General features: G+C 38.5%; 1 protein-coding gene across 1 annotated transcript; it reads right to left on the bottom strand.

The window, feature by feature from the left end:
- LOC144663549 (uncharacterized) lies at window positions 1–24,558 on the bottom strand. Its single transcript, XM_078524535.1, has 11 exons — window positions 24,455–24,558; window positions 24,102–24,142; window positions 19,520–19,585; window positions 19,308–19,376; window positions 17,123–17,251; window positions 9,287–9,364; window positions 7,915–7,982; window positions 4,857–4,982; window positions 4,370–4,463; window positions 1,773–4,108; window positions 1–1,013 (listed from the first exon to the last, which is right to left on the bottom strand). The coding sequence occupies exons 3-10, from the start codon at window positions 19,581–19,583 to the stop codon at window positions 1,785–1,787; spliced, it is 2,952 nt and encodes a 983-aa protein (XP_078380661.1). The 5' UTR covers window positions 19,584–19,585; window positions 24,102–24,142; window positions 24,455–24,558; the 3' UTR covers window positions 1–1,013; window positions 1,773–1,784.
- Between the last annotated feature and the right edge of the window lie 1,529 nt (window positions 24,559–26,087).

Raw genomic sequence — 26,087 nt, 5'->3', positions numbered from 1 at the left:
TTCTCTAAAAACAAAATTTATTTATAATCATTGCCTTTGATATCGAACTAACATCAATCGTACTTCAACGATTTCTCCATAGGAAACAAGTTCGTAATACTAGAAAATCAAACAATCTAGAAAAAAATATATTACAGAACAAACGATAAAATTTGCTCAACAAGAAACACTTTTACAATAATCTTGTATTAGAAAAATGAAGTAATTCCTTCTTTCCATCAATTTTAAATGCAAATTATATTTTATTACTATTTTACTTACTAAACGTTGTTACAATTACTAATGAAAATGTTGCTATTACTTTTGTAGTCGCGTAGTGGAATTTACTATTTTTTGTGGATACTTCCACTTTTGATTCCACAGACATCGTCAACGAAACTGGTTTGTAAAACGGAATATACAATAACTAAAGCAACTACATTCCTGGCTTTTCAGAATTTTTTTCTTTGCTAATTGCTAATAAAAAAATGTTGCTTTACAGTCCATTGTATTTACACTTTCGTGGTTACTTCCAAGTAACTGTAAACCGCCCTAATAACATGGACAGTCGCATTACATGAAATCATCTACAATAAATTCAAAATTTCTGGCTTTGACATGACATGTGTATAACTGAATAGCGCTTTTCGGTTGGCTAAATATTTAACTGTTTCAGATGCAATACACGCGCATTTTCCTGCAAACTGTCATGCAGTGAGCTTCTTTGACTCAACTAGTATTTAGTATTCTCCTGACAATAAATCGGAAGCTACACCTAGCTCACTGAATATTCTACAGAGAAAGACACAAAATTACTACTAGATTCTTTTGAGAGAAAAGCTTCATTAATTTCAATTAATTTTCTATAACTATAAAAGCAATAATGCCTATTAACTTTTTAAAGTGTGGCATTTAGGATCGGTCTTCAGGCAAGTAAACTGTTGGCTTATCATGCACAGCCTTTTTCATGAAGTCTTCATAAAGATTAATCACTTAGGCCATCATTTCAGCTTCTATGTAGACCACCTAGGATACTAAAAAGAAAGAAAACATTATGTGCTACATATATAAAAGAACCAACCACCAGAGGTAAAATAATTTTCAATTATTAAAGCGATTTTCGATCGTCTGTCGTAAAACCAAAACCAATTGAATTAATCACACCCTCTACAGGAACCCAGGCAATCCAGTGAGTCAATCGAAACTTGAAGTAAATACACGCAGCCGGCGAGTAGCGCGGGAAAACGCGGGCCGGAGATGAATCACGAATGGTTTTGGTTTACTTCTGATTGGTTCAAAAGTGGCCAAAGCTTAGTTAAGGAAACCATAGCAAACGCAAATTCTTATCAAAATCTTATCATTCTCATCCGAAAATCTAAGAGAGCGCAAAAAAGCAACCTTTTTACCATTATACCAGCGCATTGAGCTTTGTAAATGTGCTATATAAGCACATATATCATTCATTCATTTTGTAACACCTTGCAAATAAAACCTGTAATTATTGTCCTCGATTATTGTCTCAAAACAAAAGCAAACACAAATTCAAGACGACAGTCAACTGGCAATCTTTCCAGTTCACTTTGTAACACTTACTTCTTGTCATCTGAAAATCTAAAATACCGCCAAAACAGCAACCTTTCAATTATAAGTTCTCACTTTGCAACATTTACAAATTTCTCTAAGATAGCGCTAAAACCATATTGCTGTTGTTAAACATTTAAAACAACACTGAGTCTTAAGTGTAATTAATTTTAAAGTTATACTTTCTTAATCTTTAACAAGGATTTACTTACAGTAAGGTACATCTAGTCGGCTTCATCTAAGTCCAGTGTAACGTCATCACCGATGAGCACAAATGGCGCCCAGTACTTCACTTCTTTAAACTCGTCAGAATCTCTCATACACTTCATGGCTCGGTTCAGAGCTTCATTAGCACTTCTTCCTTCTGCTAGATGTTGATAGAAATTTTTCATGAACTCCAGAGTGGCCTCGTCATCAATCGCCCACAGGGACACAAGAACAGAACGAGCACCGGCACCCATAAAGGCCCGTGCAATGCCAACCACCCCCTCAGCCTTTATCTCACCACGACCACTATGACAGCAACTAAGCACAACCAGTCTTGCTCGCAATTGAACGCTCAGCACATCTTTCATTGTTAAAAGGAAGTCTTCTTCATTAGGAATCTGGAATGTTCGTGAAGTGTTTGGAGCCAAGGCAATTTCTCCTGTTTCCATACGACCATGTGCTGCAATGTGCACCAAAGCAACTGAGGGGAGTCTTTTTAAGACTTCATATTTTGTTGCCTCTTTCCCGGTGAGGGGTGTAGTGTGGAGTATTTTGCCAATCATTTCTACTTCTGCTTTTGCACCTGGCAGCTGCATCAGCCTTTTTCCTTGGTAAAGAACTTCCTCTAAACACGGATCACCCACGAGCAGCGCCCCAGACTTTTTGTGGTAATCTTCTGTACAATCTGTGATCAACTTCAAGCTACTCAGGGAGGGAATTAATCGGATTTTGAAAGCCTTATACAGATATTGTGAATTGCAATCAAGGAATGCAGCATACGGGGCTAAGCACAGTGGTCCTTCGGGAACCAATATCAGGTCATTGCCATGAATCAAGTCGAAGATGGGACCAATAATGACGTCATACAATGCTCTTAAAGGATTTGTATCAAATTCCGTCAGTTCAGATATGGTTTGATTGCACTTCTTATTTGGCAAATCTTTATGGCTCAACTTATCCAACGAACGATCCTCACATTTCACACTACCTCTTACACCAATTGTTCCATAAGCACTGTGAATTAAGGACTCGGCAACAGTGGTCGCGACATCTTCCGAGCTACTACCGCCAATTTTTTGCCTTCTTAAATGAACATCTATTCCGTTTCGGATACTCCAGAAAATGATTTCTCTTTTATCAATTGCCATAAAGACTGTGTTCGATGGGAGGCAACTGAATGCGTCATAGGTTATTTCATGAGCTGTTTCAGATGCATACCTTAAAGTCATAAGATCTTGCAAAGCTTGTGCACGTCCTTGCTCAGCAGCAAACAAAGCCTCGAGTACATTGCCTTGTTTTAGATATAGCCGCCACAACGAAGTGTATGCACAATTATACATATCACGGTAGCTAATTTTCCACACATCTCTAAACATTAGGTGCCTGACATCGTTGAACACTCTCACACTGGAACGACAACAATCAAGAGCCTCAAGGGGCATACCTTCTGATTCAAGGCTTTGGCCAAGGCGGTAAAACGACATAGCCTCTTCTTCCCTGTCTCCTACTTCTTTGGCAATTTTTAGATGTCGTTTATGGTACTCGATGGCTTTTTTGAAATCTCCCAGGCTTTGATAAGCGTTGCCAAGGTTACCATATGCACAGCCTTCTCCAGCTGTATCTCCTACTTCTTTGGCAATTTTTAGAGGTCGTTTATGGTACTCCATGGCTTTTCTGAAATCTCCCAGACTGTGATAAGCGTTGCCAAGGTTACCATATGCACAGCCTTCTCCAACCATATCTCCTACTTCTTTAGCAATTTTTAGATGTCGTTCATGATACTCGATGGCTTTTTTGAAATCTTCCAGACTGTCATAAGCACAGCCAAGGTTACCATATGCACATCCTTTTCCAGCCGTATCTCCTACTTCTTTGGCAATTATTAGATGACGTTCATGGTACTCGATGGCTTTTTTGAAATCTCCCAGACTGTGATAAGCGTTGCCAAGGTTAGAATATGTACGTCCTGCTCCAGCCGTATCTCCTACTTCTTTGGCAATTTTTAGATGTCGTTCATGGTACTCGATGGCTTTTTTGAAATCTCCCAGGCTTTGATAAGCGTTGCCAAGGTTACCATATGCACGCCCTTCTCCAGCTGTATCTCCTACTTCTTTGGCAATTTTCAGATGACGTTCATGGTACTCCATGGCTTTTTTGAAATCTCCCAGGCTGTGATAATCATTGCCAAGGTTACCATATGCACCTCCTTCTCCAGCCGCATCTCTTACTTCTTTGGCAATTTTTAGATGAAGTTCATGGTACTCGATGGCTTTTTTGAAATGTCCAAGACGGTGATAAGCACAGCCAAGGTTACCATATGCACATCCTTCTCCAGCCGTATCTCCTACTTCTTTGGCAATTTTGAGATCACGTTCATGGTACTCCATGGCTTGTTTGAAATCTCCCAGACTGTGATAAGCGTTGCCAAGGCTACCATATGCACGTCCTTCTCCAGCCGTATCTCCTACTTCTTTGGCAATTATTAGATGAAGTTCATGGTACTCGATGGCTTTTTTAAAATCTCCCAGACGGTAGTAAGCGTTTCCAAGAAATTCAGTGTATTGTTTGAGGTACTGTGTTGCATTATTGATATCTGCTGGACTGTCGTGGGAGTTGGCAACTTTACCATGCCAAGTTCCTTCTTCAGTCTTATCGCTGACGTCTTTGGAGATTTTGGGGAGAGAGGTTTTACTTTCCTATCAGACAGAAGCAAGTGTTTAGTAACGAAATCACGAACATTTGCCGTGAATGTTATACAAAATTATCTTGTGTGTTATGTAGGTGAAGCTGTCGACAATATTGTAAAAAATGTTCGGTCATTAAATCATTATCAGTCCATTGTTTTTGAAAAACTGTTTGACGAAGCCTACTTTCGTGTCCGCTAGAATTACACAAATTAGTGATAATGATTCTTTTGAAAGTACGGAGTAATTACCTTTTTGCAAACTTAGCGCAATTGACAAGTAAGTCTACAACGGATTATTAAATGAGTTTAATAATAAGAGGGAGAGGGGTCTTGTTTTCATTTTACGGTACATTTGAAGCTTTGGGAGCGAAAAATTTTCCTTTCAAAATATAGCATTACATACCTCGTCTTTCACAGCGTGAGTGAGAAGTTTATTCTTCATTTTCGGTCGTTTCGTTTCTTGTGATTTATTTTTATCTTTAACACATCGCGCCCATAAATCTAGTAAAGTCTTACTGTTCTTGTCAATCTGCTTAGGGTCAAGTCACATGACAATATAGAGAACTAAAGGAAACTGCGACGGCAACGGAAACGAGAACTCCACCAAACTAAAGGTTTAATGAGCAGAATAACAGAATAACGTGCGTTTTGAATCTTGGTACATTTCATAGCCGTTCTCTGCAGAAAAACAACGTGAAATGACCAAATTCTGCGTATTTTGGACAACGTCAGCAACGACGGCTAATTTTTGGTTTTTCTATTTGGGGTTGAACGCTATCATTGAATATTCAGCGGGAGCTAGTTCTAAAAGCCGTAAATAAGCAGAATACGGCCGGAAAATTGCAAGATTCCCAAGTTAAATAAAACTACACTTTCACCAGACGTTGTCTTCGACGTTGCTGTCGTCGTTGCTTAAGCTTTCTAATGTGAAAACAAGAAATTTATTAAAACATTGTATCGGTATAAAATACATCTATCATAATTCGTTTAATTTTAGCCCTTTCTATAATAGTGCTTCGGAAGTCAGTCGAGAATTTTTTTTTCCTTTTTATGTAATTGCGGTCTCCAGAATCGATCAACAACAAGATATCATTTGAAGTTACGTAGTGAAAATAATCGATCTTGTATGTAATGAAAGCGATGTTTATAGTGAAGTTTGCTCCGCCCCCTCGTGATTCGCGCTTTGTTTGCGAGACAACTGCAGTAAAAAGAAAGCACGGATCTTCAACTGAACCCAAGTTCAATTATTTTAGAAAAGGAAACCTTACAAGCAACAAGCTTTAACTCGAGTGTGTAGCATTGTAGAACTTTTGATCAATATTTATATATTTCACAAACCGTGAGCTTTACAAAAATCAATTAGTTAAGTTCTGTCCAGAGCTTTAACTTCCCACCAAATTATTTCCCGCCTACATCAAACTTGTAAACATATGTCAAACAAATTGTCTGGTGTTCACGGTACCCCGTGCAGGGCTGTAAGTAATGAAGCGTTCTATTCGAAGTTACGTAATCATGAAAATAATCGATCTCGTACGTAATGAAAGCGATCTTTGTGATAATATTAAGTGTTTATATTTAAGTCTAAAATGGCTCCTTCTTCTTCGCGCTGGCGCTCGCTTCGCTCGTTGTTTCTCTCTCGCGCGCGTTCTTTTACGTTGTAAAATAAAGAGGCTGTGAACAGTCTACTCTGGTAGGGCCACTGTACTACTAATTAAACCCACGTTTAGCGATATTTTGTTGCCTTTGCCGTCGTGGTTTCCATAACCCCCCACCCCCTATCAATTACACAATGGCCGTCTTCTAACAACTTAACCCCTCTGAAAACTGATGGATCCAGCCTCTTTGCCAGCCACTCGCCCTTGCATCTCCAAAATCTACAATGAAAGCCCTCGACGAGCAGGCTTCTGATAGGCGCTCGGCAAGGTAATGCTATCTGAGATGTAAACTAAGTCAGAATCACTTTTTAGACACTAGATGCTGCTCCTGGACTCTGCCTTTTTGGTGAAACGGAACTTATTATATTTACGTATGATGAAGAATGGGAGAAAACAGTTTTTGAGAAATGTCGAAAATCGCTCATCACTCCGCATATTTCTTGAATTAAAATTAAAACTAAGATAAACTTTATGTTTAAAAGATTAAGACGCTTAAATTTTTGACAAAACGAACTTTTGAAAAATTTAAAGGTACGACAAATGAAGCATCCGAACATAGTTTCATTATCCAAACTTCTGTAATCAAGGCTTTTTATAGCACACGGCATTCATGTAAAGCAGAGTTATGTTAGTATAGATTAGTAATTTTTAGTTATTAGTATTGTATTTATTACCATTAGTATTTTATATTGTATTTCTGATGAATTTACCGTGTTTAAATAAAGTTACTACCTACCTACCTACCTACCAGCAAGTGTGACAACGCAAATACTGTACTATCAATCCACATCTTCTTTACTGTCTTTGTCGTATTCAAGAACTAAATTGTATTATATCTTCATCAAAGTCAAATTCCTTTGAACCAGTCAGGGTCTCAAATACTTTCTTTACTGTGTATGATATTTTCTATTTCAACTCTCGATGACGAAGTAGGTAGCATTTGTTCTCCCTTTCCTCAGAAGAAGACGGTCCAAAAATCGTTCGAAATTACTGTTGACATGATATATGTATAACGTCACTCGTGATCACGTGGTCTTTCATTAAGCATGGTATGGTGTCAGAAAAGGTAGATTTCAAACACAGCATGAACTACGAAAATCTAGCTCAAAATGAGTGCATTCAAGCCGCCCTCAACGCTACGGCTAGAGAGAAATGTTACAGACAACTGTCGAAAGTGGAAACAGCGATTTACACTGTACATGGAAGCTTCAAGATCAATAAAGAAACCGAGAAGCAAAGAGTCGCCATATTTCGAGTATCGTGGAGCGGATTTATCCCATATCTGACCAGAAAATTTTAAAACTGTACAAAAAAATATGTTGTTTTTTTTTTTCAAAAATCTCCGGGAGTCAATGAGTTAATTACCCGAGTAAATGTACGAAGCCCAAAGTCCTGGCTAATTTTCCCAGGGGAATGATTTACCTACGTAAACTTTCCCGAGGTAAAATCGGTTGCACATGTTACAACTTTACCTAGGGAAATATTTTATTTTATTTAAAATGACCTCGTGTAACTACAGCTATTGTGTCACAATAATTACTTACTTAACATGCACCACTTAAACCTGGTTTTCATCGTCAACACAAGCGTAAGTTCCAGCACAAGAGTAAAGCCAAACACAGACAAACACGGGGAGAAGCAACTAAACAAGAATCAAATGCTTGTAACTGCTTGTCAACCGCCTTGTTGACTTATTAATTTAAGGTATAATATATTATCGCATTTTACAACTTGCATTGAAGCCACATAAGCTCCACGCTACCCTGTCGCAAATAAGGGACATAAAATGAAGTTATCAAAGGATACTGCTAATCCCTTTTTCCACCAGAAGATGGCATCTTCATAACACTGTAGCTGTACACAAGCACTTGCTCCTGCAAGAAAAAATCATATAAGGTCAAAACTACTACGTTACAAACATTAACTTTACTAACATTAGACCAATATCCCCCAAGAAATATGGAAAAATAAAATAGTTCAATTAAGTTATGTTGTTATGTGCATTTCCCTACGTTGGTTGCTCATGCCAAGTATTTTTGGTTTGGAAAGTTTTTTCAAAATTTCACCGAAAAATATAACAATAGTTTTGGGGGCGACTATTTAACTGTTTGGTATTTTCTTAAACAGTTATTCACCCTGGTGTGGGTGAAAAGCGGAGAGTTTACATGGCCGCTTCCCAGCTCGGTAAATATCCACCACTATACGCCTCCACTTGCTCAATGTTATATTTCTTCGATCAATGGCTTGCCTCGAGCCTTGGGCAACAATGGCCTTTAAATTGATGCTAAGGTTTAATTCACATATATGATGATGAACCTTGCTTAAGAGGCTGTCTTTCTATAAAAAAAAAAAGCGACTCAAATATGCGTTAAAAAATAATTTTGCCTGAAACTCTGGCAACTGAAAGACTTGAGCAAGGCTAGATCTAAAACAGATTTGGTTTGATTCAAAATGATTTTCTGGCCGCGTTAGGAGCCCGCCGAAACGTCTGGAAAATTAGAAAAATAGACATTTTTCGAGCCGCTGTCAAATATTTCATTCGCATCGAACACCGACAATTTTTATATCAATTTGTTCATAAACATTTCTAGTTTTCTAAGAAAGTAGAAATTTTTCCCTCGATATTTCGATTAACGACGATATAAGCGGAAATGTCGCACATGTGCTGATACAAACGGTCATAACTTTTGAAATACTGAAAACGTGGGATGTTGCAAATTTTAGCCGATGAAGAACTACACTTTTCGGCTGTGTAAAGTTGAGTTTTCGGCTAGGTCCCAAAATTGAAATACTCGCTTCTAATTAAATGAAGGTCATTTTTTAACCTTCGTTCGATACCGATCAGTATTGGTCATCATATCCTTGATTTCGCATTTCCAGATAAATCGAGGGAAGATTTGCTCCTTTCTAGAAAACTAGAAATGTTTATGAACAAATTGATATAAAAATTGTCGGTGTTTGATGCGAATAAAATTTTTGACAGCGGCTCGAAAAATGCCTATTTTTGAATCAAACCAAATCTGTTTTAGTTCTAGCCTCAGTAAAGTCTTTCAGTTGCCAGAGTTTCAGACAAAATTATTTTTTGATGCGAATTTGAGTGAGTGTTTTTCAGAAAGACGGCCTCTTAATTGTTTTCTGTTTAACTCCTGTCAAAAAACATGACCGCCAATGATCTTACCTATTTCTATGGGTTCAATGCAAGTTGGTTCCAACTTGATGGCGGATGTTGCATCATGTAGGGCTTCTTGGTAATTTCCTGCGAAATAGAGAAAAACTTAACACTCCGTTTGATGTTCTGAAGAAGAAGCGGTAGCGAAAAACTGGATGGACCTGATTCAAACTACACTTGAAACTAAAGAAGTTGTAGATATATCCAAAAGAGAAAGAATGTAGTTTATTCACAGGCAGCCCAAGCTAACTATAAGAGCCACAGTAGTCTAAGACTCGATCAGCATAAGGGTTTGTATGGCAATGAAACAATTTTGCTTTACAATACACAAATTCGAACGTTTTAAGAATGAAACTTACACTGTTGCTGTGTCGTGTTTTTTCTTGTTTGCCAGCTCTTCGGGCCAATTTGAAGTGATTTGGAAGAGTTATTGCTTTGCGAAATTTTGAACACGTGTACTGTATTAATATTCCCAAGGCTGGAAACTACTTTCGACAGCATCTCACTCGAAGCGAAATATCTTCCGTGAAGTTGGTCAAATCGCTACAGAATTTCCACCACAGTAATCTCCGGTAATTTCCGAGTCTATTGAAGCGTAGAAAATTCCTCTAAAGTGCGATTTTTGCTTTTCTTGTTATGCGCGGCCCATCAAACCACACACAAAATGGCGTCAGGTCGACCAAGTCGATCTCAGCGGTGGAGGGGCATGACGATATTGTTACCAACTCCAAGATACGCTGTGGTACCAGGAGAGGTTGATTTTCTAAAGGAAAAGCATTTCCTCCGCTAACAACAATGCCCAGGATAAACCTTCTACTCATACTTCATGCAAAATAGTCGGTATCTCGAAGAGATTTTTGATTCATCTTTTTGAGTCGAGCAGATACACGAAGTGCTCGGGCGTATCTTTTCTCTCAAATTTTATCTGCTGCTCAAAAATAACGCTATATTTACTGACAGAAAAGTAAACATATTCACAAAACAAATTTACTTAATGCTTAAAAGGATCAAAGATAATACACTGCAGCTGACCGGTAAATATTTTGGTTGTGAAAACTGAATAGCGCTACGACGCCTGAGAGCACGAGTCATCAATGACGCAACTCACATAGAAATAAAGCAAAGTGAGATTGCTTTACTTTATTGGACACTTGTTAGGGTTGTCCAATATACACGACCTGATACGAGTCGTAAATGTCTTTGTCGAGTGGAGAAATGCATATCATTATGGAGACATTTTTCACTATGTTGTATCAAGCAAGGGGCCCTGCGAAATGTTGTCGGGTCGTACGAGTCGTGCGAGTGGACAAAACCATTGTCGACTCGTCAAATGAAGTTGCGAGTGGAGAAATGCATGTCATTATCGATACTTAAAAATTTTTCACTATGTTTTATCAAGCAAGGGGCCCTGCGATATGTTGTCGAGTCGTACGAGTCGTACGAGTGGACAAAACCATTGTCGACTCGACAAATGAAGTTGCGAGTGGAGAAATGCATGTCATTATCGATACTTAAAAATTTTTCACTATGTTGTATCAAGCAAGGGGCCCTGCGATATGTTGTCGAGTCGTACGAGTCGTACGAGTGGACAAAACCATTGTCGACTCGACAAATAAAGTTGCGAGTGGAGAAATGCATGTCATTATGGAGACTTAGAAATTTTTCACTATGTTGTATCAAGCAATGGGCCCTGCGATATGTTGTCGGGTCGTACGAGTCGTACGAGTGGACAAAACCATTTTCGACCCGACAAATGAAGTTGCGAGTGGAGAAATGCATGTCATTATGGAGACTTTTTTCACATTTTTCACTATGTTGTATCAAGCAAGGGGCCCTGCGATATGTTGTCGGGTCGAAATCAAAATTCTGGTCATTTGTGTCAAGTCGTGGATAAGTGCACATCTCGTGGCAGGCGAAGAAGGCCAGCTGTATTCGTTAAATACGCTGCGAAAATCAGCGAATTTGCTATGTTTTCTTTAAAAGAACGTTAATGAACAAACAAGTTCGAGTTTGGTTGCGAAAACAGTCTTTGCTTCTTGATACATACCGTTTGTTTGACTTGTTTATACGTACATTCGCATGTTGGTCCATGTGAGCGAAGGATAAATTATCTGCCCTGCCGGTGCATCGATAGCGGTCGATAGCCTACCATCTACTGCAAGACGACTCAATACCTGGGTCCAATATCACTTTGTTCGATCATTCACGATCAGTCAGCTCTTTTTTTTCAGTGATCCCAAAACAATCGTGAGCAAACTCAAGGTAAGATGGCCTGTTCGAATGTTTTGACTTCTCTGTCCGTACAGTCACTTCAGTGCCACCTTGAGTATTGAAATCGATTTGATCGTTTCGAGCTTTCAACTGTCGAAATATTGCGTAAAAAAGGCTTGATTTAGTTGTGTTGTATAAGCTACCGAGTCTACATGATAAGAATTGTACTGATGTATTCTAGTGTTTATGTTTATACAAACTGATCAAAAGTTGGTACAAAATGTTATGAATAAGATCCTTTATAATTTAAGCTTTTCCAGGCTTTTTGCTGCTTGTTGCAGTTCTTTTTTGTTATTTACGGTTGAGGTTTGACTTCCTCCTGCATATACATTTTTTTAAAAATTATTGTGCACAATTTCCCATGGGCTTGTTCTCTTTAAACTAGAACACTTCAGTAATACTTGTAACAGGTGGTCTAGAAAGTGTTAAATCAAATAAAAGAAAAGCTGCATTTTACTGCATGTTTATTTGTCATTGACAGTTTTTTGGTAAATTTCTTAGGAAGTAGTTTAACTGTTTTGTTATAGCTATGAAACAGCAAATGGCATTTGTACTTATACAGCCTGATGGAGTCACCAGGAGAGTTTGGGAGAATTTCATAGATTATGTTCAGTTACATGTAGTTCTCTCGTGGTTATATTAGGCTATCAAAACATGTCCCAAAAAGCCTACAAGTCATTCCCATGTTTACATACCTCCTGAAACAGGTTCGCACATAAATGAGCATGCAATTGCTTGCTCGAATTGTAAAACAGTGAATAGCATACTCATGAACCTTTCAGCTTTAGATCAGCCTACATTAGCAGGTGTAATAAATAGCAACCAGATCAGAAATTATGATGCAAGTCTTCTTTCATGCCTTTTAACCCCTTCCCCCTCCCATTTATTGAATTATAAAATGGTGTCAGCACCTGGATCTTGGAATGTATAGTGATCTAAGGCAATTTTTTGCAAGTCATTTCTCTCATCTGAATGTATTCTCTCATCATTGACATATTAGCGCTGATCTCAATGACTGGACTTGCTTTGATGCCAGTTATTTATAGCAATAGCTGTTTTCCCTGCCCTTGATTCACCTGGTGACCATTTTAGCACTGTATACATTCTGCCTACCAAAATAAGCAAATCCCTGAGTATCTCTGTTGTCATCTTAGGATCTTTATCATGCCGTCACCTTTAAAATTCACAAATTGGTGTATTTTTCTTTTTTTAACAATTACCTGTCTTCAATGGGCACATTTTATACATGTAAACAATGAACACAAGTCAAGCATACAGACTTTTATTCAATTTATTTAATCTTTATTTTAGACACCTGGAAGCTAAGAAAATAATCTGGGAATTGGTGTTCAACATCAAAATACCATTGAATGAACTTCCCCACAGAGTTTGATTCAGCTTTTAAATACATCTTTGACTTACAATAACGATAAATCGTTCCCTTTGACTAAAATGAACTCAAATAACTTCATCAAAATGCCAGTTCACAAGAAGCCAATACATTATTTTTTATTTAGTTTGGGTTAGCCTGTTGATTTCTATCAGCCATGCACCGATGTAAAACATTTTAAGCACCGCTGGTAATCTAAACAATGTTGGAGGAAACGATTCGTCGCTATCTCATGATTAAACGAGTCACACCGTGCGATCACTGCTTGTATCTGTCACCTCCTCGAAGCCATATTTGCCACCAAAACATGTCTGTATTAATTCGGAAAATCTACAACAGGCCCGTAGGCTGGTTTTTGCCCGGGTAGGTTCGTTTTCTTTTAGAACGGACCATTAGTTACCAGTGTCCCACTAATTTAAAAAAAAAATACCGTTACTGAAGACGATTTTCCAGTTGTAGTCGACGGGGGTGAAGGTGGGCGTAACAGTTGACTACCGTGTCTAGCTCCACGGGGGTATCGTAGTGAATGTGCAGAAGCGCAAGGTTGGACAACCTTTCTTTTCCCATTGACGCTGGCATGTAGTTATTCAGTCGTCGCAACGTGCTTGCACTTCGTTCACATTCGCATGATGTTACTGGTATGGTGCAGGCAATTTTTAGAAGAATGCTGATGTTTAGAAAGAGGTCATCATCACAATCTTTGATTGCCACTGCAGGTGAAGCTGGCCTTAATTCCGGTTCCATCGCCAGGTATCGACCTCTCCATCGCATAAGCTCCATTTCAAACATTTAAGGGGAGGGGAGATCATCATTGTACTTGTTAACAGCTGCTTCAAGATTAACATTCTTTGAACAGAGAACACTTGGTACGAGACCAAGCAGTGACGCGGCAACGGTCGCCGAAGGTGAAAACTGCTCATTGATGCACATGATGATGTGATCAAGGAGAGGAATTGCCACGTTTCGTTGGAAATAAATTTTAGGATTTTGAGCCTCGGTATTTTCACTTAAAAATATTAAGACAAAGAGAGAAAGAAATTTTAAGCAACAGCAAGAAATTAAAGATAGGAAGCCACAACTCTCCAAAATCAGCGAGAACGAGAATTTAAGGAGTCAGAGCGCACTATCTCATGTACTTATTCGTTTGCCAGCTGGCCTTATCCTGATGGCTTTTAAATAAGAATTTTGTTTACCCCGCTACCGTCATGACGTGATTCAAAGTCATTTCTTTTAATTTCCTTCTTTGCTCTACTTTCCACAATGTCACGCTGTCCAGGGGAATTGGATGTCAATTATATTGTTTGCGTTAGGCTTCAGAGCTTAGCTTCAGATATATTTAATTTATTTATACGACCGCGACATATTCAAAGCGGTGAAATCAACATCAGTTATAACTTGAGTCACACTTTGCTAATGGTTCCAGTCTGAAAACCTAAAAAGAGGGGAATACACGAGAACCGTTTGAAAATTAGTCGATATTGTTGAAAATCAATACAAATAACGTCAGTATGTTTTTATTTTTATTTTATTATGCGCGTAGGCCATATGTATGCTGTACCATTCAGACCGGACCTTTAATGCTGTACCATTCAGACCGGTACATTAATGCTCCACCATTCAGACCGGACCTTTTCAGGCGGTGGGGGGGTTCGTCCGAACCCCCCGAACCCCCCCCAGCCTACGGGCCTGTACAACACAACGAGGGGAGCGTTTGGGAGCGTTTATACCCTGGCTTAGAACAAGCATTGTAGAAACAGTTTATACCAATTTCTTCGTTCAATGTGCAATGTACGAAAAATTATAGCTCACGACAAGACGGATTCAAATTACATGCTCATACGGGACGAATTTTCGTTGTCTGCGTTTTTGCTAAAAATAATATACATTGCTTATTTTGTTGACAGAAATACAATCTTAGTGAGTATAAGTTTTTGTAACTGTAGAAAAGGAGCTCAGAAAAGAAATAATTCTATCGATAAACGAAGCTTGTAACTTACTAAATTTTCCCAGCTTCGCCGCCATCTTGAAAATTTTACATCCACAATGCATAGCGATCCCAGTGCGCACACCGCCTGTGGCAGATGAGTTTTAATTTAAGATAACGAATACGTCTTAAATTCAGACGCATCCATCTTTTATCTTGAAGACTTAAGAAACTTGAATCTTAATTTAAGAAAGCGCTTATTAATTTAAGATGTTTTTTCATCTTGACCTAAATTTAAGATGCTTTTCAGATTTTTAAGAGAGTAGCATCTTAATTAAGATATACTGCTTCTTAAATACTACGTTCTTATTAAAATGAAGACATGCCCCTTCTTAAAAATATTGCATGCGGGAACTAGCGTATATAAACGTTTGTAGTCTTGTGCTCAAGGTCGAAATCTAAAATTTTAATGCCTGCAAGCAAGTATGCAGTAAACAGGCTCCGTGTGGCGTTCTGTCGAGTTGCAGAAAAAAATGGCATTTTTTTCGCGAGCCAAAGAAGGAACTTTTAAAAGCAAACGGTATGGACGTTCGCAACTTTCCGGTTCAGCTTTTGTAAGAGGACTATTTCAAAGTAAACTCCATATTTTTGTTTAATAAAATCTCTGGAAAAATTGCCGGTTTCTTTCTCATTCCAAAAACGTTAGGTCTTATCACTCGAGACCGCGTCATTGCTCTTTCATACAAGGAGGACCTCTCGGGAAACAGGGCAATTTTCTGATTGGCTAATTTCGATCCAAAATGGCGCCCAATTTAATTGAACAATTTTTTGATTGGTTTATTTCGATCCAAAATGGCGTCAGCTATATAAACCTCGCTACTCATGTTCCTTTCATTTTATAGCGCACATAAGTATGGCTCACGGTTATGTTTTGTCCTTGACGAAGATATATTTTCACACTGGAGGAATTTCCAGAGCTGATAGAAATGAAGGAAAATTTCTGGAGTTAGAATTGGTTAAACAACTGTGTGAGGGTGAACTGAAGCAGATTTGAATACACAACAGCACTCGGCACAGATGTAAGCTTCCACTACGTTCGGCCGTCAAACGAAAACAGCTAAGGTCTACATCTTACTTTTTGTCTTTTTCTCTGTGTATGTTTTTGCTTGAATTATACGCTTAATAAAGTGTTTGCTACTATATTTGTTGTGCTTGTATTTTTGTATGGTTTATCGAAAACTGTGTGTTAAGCAAGCCAGGTTTGTTCCACTTTGGTTCGCTCGGTCACTCCGACTTGTTAGAATACGCGCGGTGACCGTTATTTTTGAAATCACCAGGCAGTTGCATTGGACCTTAATCTTAAATTAAGACAAGGAACATCTTGTAAGAAAGATATGTTTGAATCTTAAAATAAGACGAAAATGAATCTTATCTACGCACGTCTTAATTTAAGATTTTAGTTTTTACGGAGACACTTTTAGAACGAGGAATATACATTGTGTTTAGCGTGTTTAGGTAGCATTCTTTTAGAACGAGGAATATACATTGTGTTTAGCGTGTTTCGTTAGCACACTTTTAGAACGAGGAATATACATTGTGTTTAGCGTGTTTCGCTAGCATTCTTTTAGAACGAGGAATATACATTGTGTTTAGCGTGTTTCGCTAGCACACTTTTAGAACGAAGAATATACATTGTGTTTAGCATGTTTCGTTGGCACACTTTTAGAACGAAGAATATACATTGTGTTTAGCGTGTTTCGTTGGCACACTTTTGAAACGTATACATATTGCGTTTAGCGAGTTTCAGGTGTTTCTCCAATCGACAATTATGTTGTCCACTCGTACGACTCGACAAACCATCGCAGGGCCCTATACAACATAGTGAAGTCTCGATAATGAGATGCATTTCTCCACTCGCAACTTCATTTGACGAGTCGACAATGGTTTTGTCCACTCGTACGACTCGTACGACCCGACAACATGTCGCAGGGCCCCTTGCTTGATACAACAGTGAAAAATTTCTAAGTATCGATAATGACATGCATTTCTCCACTCGCAACTTCATTTGTCGAGTCGACAATGGTTTTGTCCACTCGTACGACTCGTGCGACTCGAGAAACCATCGCTGGGCCCTTGCTTAACAACATGATGAATAATTAATTAAGTATCCATAATGAGATGCATTTCTCCACTCGAAAAAGGCATTTACGACTCGTATCAGGTCGTGTATATTGGACGTGGGTGTTCTGCAGGATCTTACCTAAATAGAAATTAGCAGTTGCCTGGCTGCTGTGCAGTTTGGCTTGCAGTTGGATATCCGTGCTGTCCACTTGAATTCTTTCCATGTAGAAGTATATAGCTCTACATGCCAAAAATAATTTTGCTATTGCTGTAATTAAAAAAAATGTACACTTGATTTAATTATTAACGAAATTGTGATACCTTCGTTTTCGTTACTTTAACAAGCCTAAAAATAACAGTTTTGTATGGTAGAAAAGCACAAAAAATAATAAAATTGAAAAATCCATTACCCGACCAGGAAATTTCTCGTTAAATTTCACGTGAAAAACCGATATCACACGAATCGCGAAGAATGGATTTTCCTTAAATCGCATAGCCTTTTTACATGTAATCTTTATTATGTGTGGGTGAATGTTGCAATATTTAACGCGCACTCAGAAAGCCATTGAAAATCAACTATCAGGAGCAAACGGATGGGAATCACCACATTTTCATGTTCCCCGTGGCACTCCTGATCTCATCCTTTGTTATCGCTCTATGTTAACCATATTCAGACCGGGGGGGGGCTTTTGAGCCCCGCGCTGACTTTGAACACTTATAACAAGATTCAACCAAACCCTGCCAAAATTTCTGAGTTTATCTAAAATTTATCTGTGAATAATTCGTTAGGGTAGTATGTTGTGTCAGGAACTTGACATCACCATGACAACGGCATTTTGATAGGCATTTTTTCCCAAGTTTGTAATTTTCGTGTTTCTTTTAATGAAAATTAACTTTAATGCAATTTATTTTTACCTTTTTACGGTTTTTAAGCACGATTTTATTGTTTTTGTGTACTTTGCAGTAAATTTGGATGGTTTTCTGGCATTTTTGAACAATTTTGAAATCCAAGATGGCGGATCCAAAATTGCGGCTGTTTTGACATCTTGATGTGATTGTCACGTAATGTGATGTCATCATCCCACGTGATGTATACCAAAAGAACGATGTTCGGACATGCTATATATCCTATAAGTTTCATTGTGATTGCTTAAATATTCTGGAAGTTACATAGGAGGGGGGGGGGGGCTTCTGAAGGCCCCCCCCCCGGTCAGAGAAGGTCCAAAAAAGCCCGGTCTAAATAGGGTTAATACTGTCATTCACCTCCTCCACCTCAGCAGTTACTTTGCGAACTGGCCTGTTCAGGACCTCCACAAACTGGCTTTGACCTCATATTCTTTGGTCAATATCTTTTTCCTTTACCACTGGTACCTTCTTTGGCCCTTCGTTACAGAGCCTCCTAGTTGTTTCATAATTATACTCCTATAATCTGCCCCTGTCGTGCAGCGTCTTGCACAACGTTGTTTACCCGCTCTCTCTTTTTTTTCCTGAGGCTTCTCCTTGCCTCTTTATCCTTCTATCTGTTCTCATTTCTGGCTTTGTTCTTCAGCCTCAATCATCGTGCATCGTCTATATATCTTCCTCTTTAATTTCCTCCTCTTCTCTATCTATCTCCAACTTTCCGTGCTGATCCAGTTCCGACACTTCTTCTTTCTGTGCACCATACATTCATTGCTGTCTCTGTGTAGGTATTCTTGATTTTCTTCCACCTTTGCACTATGCTGTTGGATGGGTCGGATGGCTCGCTGTTCTGGTGGCCGTCCGTGTCCTTGTCGTTCTGATCCTGGTGTCAGGAGGATGCTGAATCTATTCCTCATTTCGAGCTGGAACTGTTGTCTAACCTCAGGTGCTCTCAGCTTGCTCTCTTGGTATCTGATAGTTCCCTCCTGTTTCTTTCCTGTGCTGTTTAACCTGAGTTTGACCTCACTTCGGTCAGGTATTGCTTTTTAAATGCAGACAAGGGTTTTGAAAACGTAATTTTGCCTGCGTTGCTAATTAAGCTACGCGTTGCTACTGTGCAATATCTGTCAGCCTCGCTTTCAAGTCGCAATTCCACTTTGAATACCAATCAGACTGATGGCGAGAATTCTCCTGGCTTTGCGATTCTTAACAATAATGGGTATGACTGTAAAATAATTACGATTTGCAGGGTTCTCTTGCAAAGTAGCAAAGTGGTAATACATCGTAAAAATAAACAATTTAACTTACTCTGTGAGAACAGGACACACTTTACTGTAGTTTTCAAAAAAGTGCAGTTTACCAAGCAATAAGAGCGATTTAAATGATAATGACATTATAAAGTCATTTGAAATTCGTTTTCTCACCTCTTAAAGTGCCATCGCTAAAATTCAGCTTATTATCAGAATGTGACGGGACTTGACCTCGGGACATCACTGAAAACATGTTGGAGAAAGAAATATCTAACTGTAGTTTCCATTGCAATTTTTGTTACTTTTAAAACTAGTTGCAGGCTGAAAATCATCTACGTCAAAATGTTTCCTATGGTATAAGGTTATTTACAGTTGTTTTTTCTCACCTCCTACCGTGTCAGCATCAAAATCCACTTTTCCTTCACATGAACTGACTTGACTTTCTGCCATAACTGTAAATATAAACACAGGGGGCCCAGGCTCACGCTTTGACAACTCGGTCAAAATGGCGGCGTCGAAATTATAAGGATTTGTATGAAACTTTATAGCTAAAATTCTTATCGAAAGAAAATATAATAAACAGCCAGGTGAGTTCACATTTTACATCATATGTTGTCTATGTGATGGTTTTTGACTGTTATATAGCATTTAAAGCCTATTTAACCGATATTTTTAATTTTAGTTTACTCTTACCTAAATATATGCAAGGGTGAACACTTCTGACGCTCGATAAACACCACTGTTCGACAAAAACAAGCCAAATACTGCTTTTAATTTCATCCGCTCACTCCAAAACTTCGCATGGGTATAGTTCGAAGACCATGCTTTCGATACAGTAAAATTTTGATCCTGCGCCTCTCTCCGTGATTAAAGAATACGGAAGAAATAACCAAGATTTGTACACTTTTAGCTTTCTCCAACACCTTGACTCCGATAGAGTTGACGCATTTTTAATTAGCCTTGCCTTTCACGTGCAGCCTCACGCTATGATTGGGCGATAGTTGTCAGGGCGACGACACTTCTTTCCCGTAGGGGAGGGAGGCAAACGAGACCTTCGAGGGTGCTCTGCCTTACACGTGTACATTGTTCGGGCTTTGACCTTGTTTTGAATGAATGCGTGATGATATTTGCCGAGTTTGAATAAATTGTTTTTGTACGAGATTTGCGCTTGTTATTTTCACGCAATTTTTTCATGAATATTATTAATAAGTAATCACATGATTTTTCTCGTGCAATTTGGGATAAATAAACATTCGTAAATCTTTCAAAGACTACAAATTGCACTCGCCCTTCGGGCTTGTGCAATTTTGTACGCCTTTGAAAAATTTACTCGTGCTTATTTATCCCAAATTGCACTCGAAATCATGTGATTACCTATACTAATAATATACATCAAAAAATTTCTCGAATCTGATTGGCTTAGAGAAATGCAGTTTTTAGGAAATTCGATGCAGAAATGACGAAATTCAGTGCAAAAAAAAAAGAAACAAACGCGGCATCCTGATTGGTTAATAAACAAAGGCAGCCACAGGGGGCCAATCAAACGCTTCCACGCGATCTGAATGGCGCGAAGCTTGGATCTGCTTCGAGATGCGAGTGGAAAAAAATGGCTGGCGTTTTGAGCACAGTAGAAGACCAGAAGACAGCTGTAAATACCATAGCACTGAAAAGCACTGGTTTTTCATTCTCGTTTTGGAATAACTGGCTTCCTAAGAAGGAAATTGCCGACGAAATCAAACTACAAGCCGACTAAGCTTCACGCTTTGCTTGGGCAAATTTATTTACGCCGAATTCAAAAACAACAAACACATTTTCGAAGACTATGGACCAGATAGCCTCAAAGTTATGCTAACATCGCTTGAAAGACATTGTACTTAGAGAACAGAACTTATAGGCTTTCTATTGTACGAGGCAGAGGATTGTTTCGTGCAAGGAAGTGTTGAAATGAAAAGCGAAACACCTTCACTTGGCTGGCCGTCGAGTTGAAAGCTCGACAAGTTGAATGAGCAGAAGAAAATCTCGATCTGGAAGAGGTAAAATTCAGACAATTCGTTTGACTGTTTAGCCAGATTTTACGACTAAAAAACTTTTAAAACATCGAGGAACCTGTACGTTGTTCGGGCTTAGACCTTGTTTTGAATGAATGCGTGATGATATTTGCCGAGTTTGAATAATTTTTTTTTTTTTGTACGAGATTTGCGCATGTTATTTTCTCGCAATTTTTTCATGAATATTATTAATAAGTAATCACATGATTTTTCTCGTGCAATTTGGGATAAATAAGCACTCGTAAATTTTTCAAAGACTACAAATTGCACTCGCCCTTCGGGCTTGTGCAATTTTGTACGCCTTTGAAAAATTTACTCGTGCTTATTTATCCCAAATTGCACTCGAAATCATGTGATTACCTATACAAATACACACACGCGCTGGTCGCACAATGAACGAAAAATTTCCAATACTGCAAGAGGCGTAGCCGAGTGCAGTATTGGAAATTTCGAGTTCATTGTGAGGCCAGCAAGTGCGTGTATTTGTCAACAAAACACGAACAGACAGACTCTAACCCTTTTAATGTACAATCTGAGTACACTGCAAGCGATCATCGACTTAGCGAACTTCAAACAATAATAGTGTTTAAAAATAAGAAGTGTAGTAGTACATAATTACACGGGATTAGATCAATAATATAAAAACCACAAATAAGTCGTACAGAAATAAAGCTAACAATGGTTCATAAAATTGTTAATCAGCTGTGGTCGTTCATAAATACAGTCAGCGAGAAGCTTGTTCAAAGCAAGTCGATGGCTTTCACAATCAAGCAACAAGCAAGTCAATCGCACACAGAGATGTATTTATTGAGTTGCAGTTTACCTTTGAACATGAATGTGCTTCAAGTTGTTATCCTCTTTGATTTTGTTTGGTATTGGATCGTTGATTATTTGTGGAATATATTTTTTTCCACTTCTGCAAGCTTTGAATCTGAAGACACTTTCAATGATGCACGATTTTTGTGCATTACTGTCAATACTGCACTGTCGGAGTTTGCTGACGACAGGTAAAGCAAAATCACGTGATCTATTTTAACCAATTGCGCGCGTGGATTTTGGACAGTGAACGAAGATTGTATATTAATATTGAATAATGATTAGCACGTTGAGTTACAACTTTTTGCAAATTCTCTGGAGCGGTTTCAGAGCCACCTTAGGTCTTATGATGATTTTGTTTAGGCTCACAATAGTTTTACGGTCGCCTGAGGCCTGGGTCCAAACCTCGCAAATCACGCGCGTCACTCACGGGATTTTTCAGCCATGAAGAAGAAAAACAAATATGGCAGCGCGTAAATTTTTTGTCGAAAAAACGACCCTTCTAAGCAAATCGAGGGCATTGACCAGCAGACAACGTTTACGCATGCGAAAGACGGGATCTTGTAAAGGCCAGATTTGGAAAGGCGCGTGCATGGATCACGCGTGGCTTTTCTTGAAACGAGAAGTAATTTAACTGAAAAACAAGTCCGGTGACACCACTTTTTTATTCCAAAATTAGGTAGTGTGGCCTGAGGGAAAACTACAGGTGAAATTTAAAAAAATTCTCTGGACCGGATTTTAGCCAGTCAAAAATTACGGTTTTGAGTAATTACATAAAATCTGCCTCAGAGAATTTTTTTAAACTCTTTATAATTGCTCCCCTTTCTATGTAGCATTGGATAAGATTCAGAAAAATAGGGGTCACCGAGTTAATTTTTGCGCTATTACCGTTAGAAGCTCCATCATGGCTCTTATTACCACCCATATACTGTTGCTATGGTAACAGGCGATGACGTCATATGATTATAGTTCGGTTCACTGACGATCGAGCTAGTAGCTATTTCCAAGAAATTGTAAAAAGAAATGTTATTTTGTTTTATTGAATCCCTTAAATGTAAAATTGCTAGAAAACCTTAAGACTATTGTGAGCCTCCTTAAAGCGAACTCCATCCTCGTTAAGATATCAAACTGAAACAAAAAGCTTTTGCGAACACGTTGGCACAGGAAAAGCGACAGTGTGCTTGGCATGGGAAGTTAAATGACCTTGAAATGAAATTCTGTGAAAACAATACTAAGATTTCTCGTGACCTAACAATAAAGAGTCTGGATAATCAAATGTCATGAATGTTGTGATTTAAAAGTACTGATCATGTAAGACGTTTGTACTATTTTCGTAGTGGGTATATATGATCAAGATAAAGTTCGTTTTGACAGACAAGTCGAAAACTCCAAACTGGCTCGGTATACAGTAATATTGTCGACTGTCAAATAACCTGTCAATGAACAGCTTTAATTGGCACATCAGGTCGTTTTAAATTGTTTAATCGCTGAAATTGTTTAGTCTGAAATAAATGATTCGGAAATAAATTTGACGTAAGCTCCTACAAGGCACAGGAAGTTGAATGACCTTTCGAAACGGAATATTCCTCTTGACTTTACAGCAATAGTCTGGAGAATGCACGTGATGGCTATCGACGGTATTAGTTTTTGCGTGTGTCGTCGTTTGTTCGGCTTTAACTGATTTCTTTATTCTTTTAAACTTCTCTGTACTTCACAGCTTGTAAGTAAAGTTTGTTTCTAGCTGTGAATTGCTTTGGTCTGCAATCGGACAGTATTTCCGACTGTTCAAACTCGAGTCCAAACAGTATAAACATTCCTTGGCACTTTGAAAATTCCGCAATCCATAGACCCCAGGATACTTTGCTCGAGCTGCAAATTTAGCGGCCATATTTTGGTCTCGCACTTCGTTTATGTCGGAGTTATAAACCATAACATTCAATTTAAAACCAGAATGTCTTTACAAAGCGTGCAGATTAAAGCATTTGCTATAAATTTCAACGTTAGCCACCTTGAGCTGCAACGCAGGCAACGGGATCTAGACGATCTAGCATCTACATCTTAAAATGCGCGTGCTCACAAAAACTAATTGATATCATCTACATACCTTAGCTGAGCGGGTAGAAACTTCGTGGACTGGTTCGGTACCTACAGGGAGAAAAGTGTACCTGTTAAAGCAGACACTGTTGAGACCATGCAACACATGAAACACAACATTGCCACAACAGACCTGATCAGGAGTAAAGCTATCCTAGGCGTTATCAAGGAATAATGCTTATCTGAGTGCATTGTGCAATGTTTTTAAGTTGTTTACCGTGAAATATCACACGGAAAAGTACGCTGAGCGCTTTACGGAATAAACTTCTTTTAACAATCGAACAGAAGTTTAGTTTGCAATCATCAGTAACGACATCATCGTCAACTAACGGGCAACGATATCGAAAATAAAATGTTACTTGCCTGAACAGTTTCACTGACTCAGCTGAACGTTGATTCAGTCTGAGAATAAGTTAGACCGCTTTCTTTGCACAGTTACCTACATGGGTATTTTCCAGCGATCGCTCTCTCTCTCTCTTCGTTAAGATATCAAACTTAAACAAACGGTTTACGTGATTACATTAGCACACGGCAGAAATTGCGAAAGTGCGCTTGGCACGGGAAGTTAAATGACCTTGAAATGAAATTCCATGAAATCAATATTGATATTTCTAGTGACCTGACAGTCTTGATAATAAACAGATAATATTATTTTCAATTGTTCCACTTGCACTGTTCTTGTTTGTTCCTTTAGATCTCTGTGCTGTTTTCGTTGTGGCTTTGCTCGAAAAAATAAACGTATCAAAAGACAAATTAAACCTCCAAACTGTCTTAGTATTTAGTCATTGCTGTCTGGCCGTGAGGAGATAGTATATAGTCAATAAACAGCTTTGAGATTAAAGTAGGACACTTCCAATTTCAGTGTAGGGTTGTTTTAAGTGTTTTAAAAATTTTAATTGGTTGTTAAACAGTGTGTTAATCAGAATCAAGCAGGACTTTGAACGTGAAAAAGATAGCTTGAATCTCAAGGTACGGATTCTCAGTAACGGTCTTCATACTTATCTTCTAGTACTGGTTGGGAGAATTTGTTAAAATATCAGCTCAGCTTTTATTTGCTGAGACTTCCTTGGTTCTAATGACTGTTGTGTTTGACACGTTCAGGTAATGTAAGAAGGCTCTTAATAGGTTTCTAGATTAAATCCCATTTTGTTTACTTTTCGTCTTTTTTCGCTTTTCGCGGACTATATTGATCATGTGATGTATTTTGTCTAACACAAGGGCTTTTCTTGAGATTAGGGTCTTTGAAAGGATTAACTTTCACTTTGTATCTTGGAAACTTCAGTAAACCGAACTAGTTGACAAGGATTTTTTTGGAAATATTGAGACGAGATGATAGCTGGCTGCGGGAAACAAGGGGAACTAAACGAAACTTAAAGTGACGAAGGTGATCGTCCTTTTCAGGGGTTAAAATACAAGGCTTGGTAGTGCTTAAAGACTTTTTTCACTCCACATTCACCAAAAACTGTCAGTTTGAAACTTGAAATGTACATTTTGGACCTTTTTAGGAAAATGCCACCACGTGGATTCAGCCTAATGTTCCCTCTAGATCCACAGGAATCAAATTCGAAAGTGGCACTTTTTCACTCAAAATGACGATTTCTGGCCCTTGTGATGAAAAGCCACCAAGTAGGTGAAGCCCAATTTTAGCTCCAGATCCAGCAAAAACTGCCACTTTGACATTTTAAACCTTTTTTAGAAAACGTCACCACGTGGATTCAGGATAATGTTACCTCCAGATCCTCACATCAGAAAGTCGCTCGTTTGTACGCATGCGTGACACTATGTTCCCTCGTTTTCTCATTTTCTCGGGTAGCAAACGTGAAAAGGAACAGTGTTTCTAATTTAGCCAGGCCTTAAAAGAACCAAGTCAGCCACGCCTTTGGTTTTGTTTCCATTCGAGAGTTTCGGCATGATATTTTGTGCGGAGCCTGTCTAAACGAAAGAGATCACTGTAAAACTGCTCAAGGTAATTAAAAGGACTTCAGTAACACAACTT

This window comes from Oculina patagonica, chromosome 8 (assembly GCF_052425735.1).
Source record: "Oculina patagonica isolate OP01 chromosome 8, crgOcupat, whole genome shotgun sequence".
Taxonomy (NCBI): domain Eukaryota; kingdom Metazoa; phylum Cnidaria; class Anthozoa; order Scleractinia; family Oculinidae; genus Oculina; species Oculina patagonica.
The sequence above is the reverse complement of the archived record's forward strand: the minus strand, read 5'-3'. Positions and strand labels throughout refer to the sequence as shown.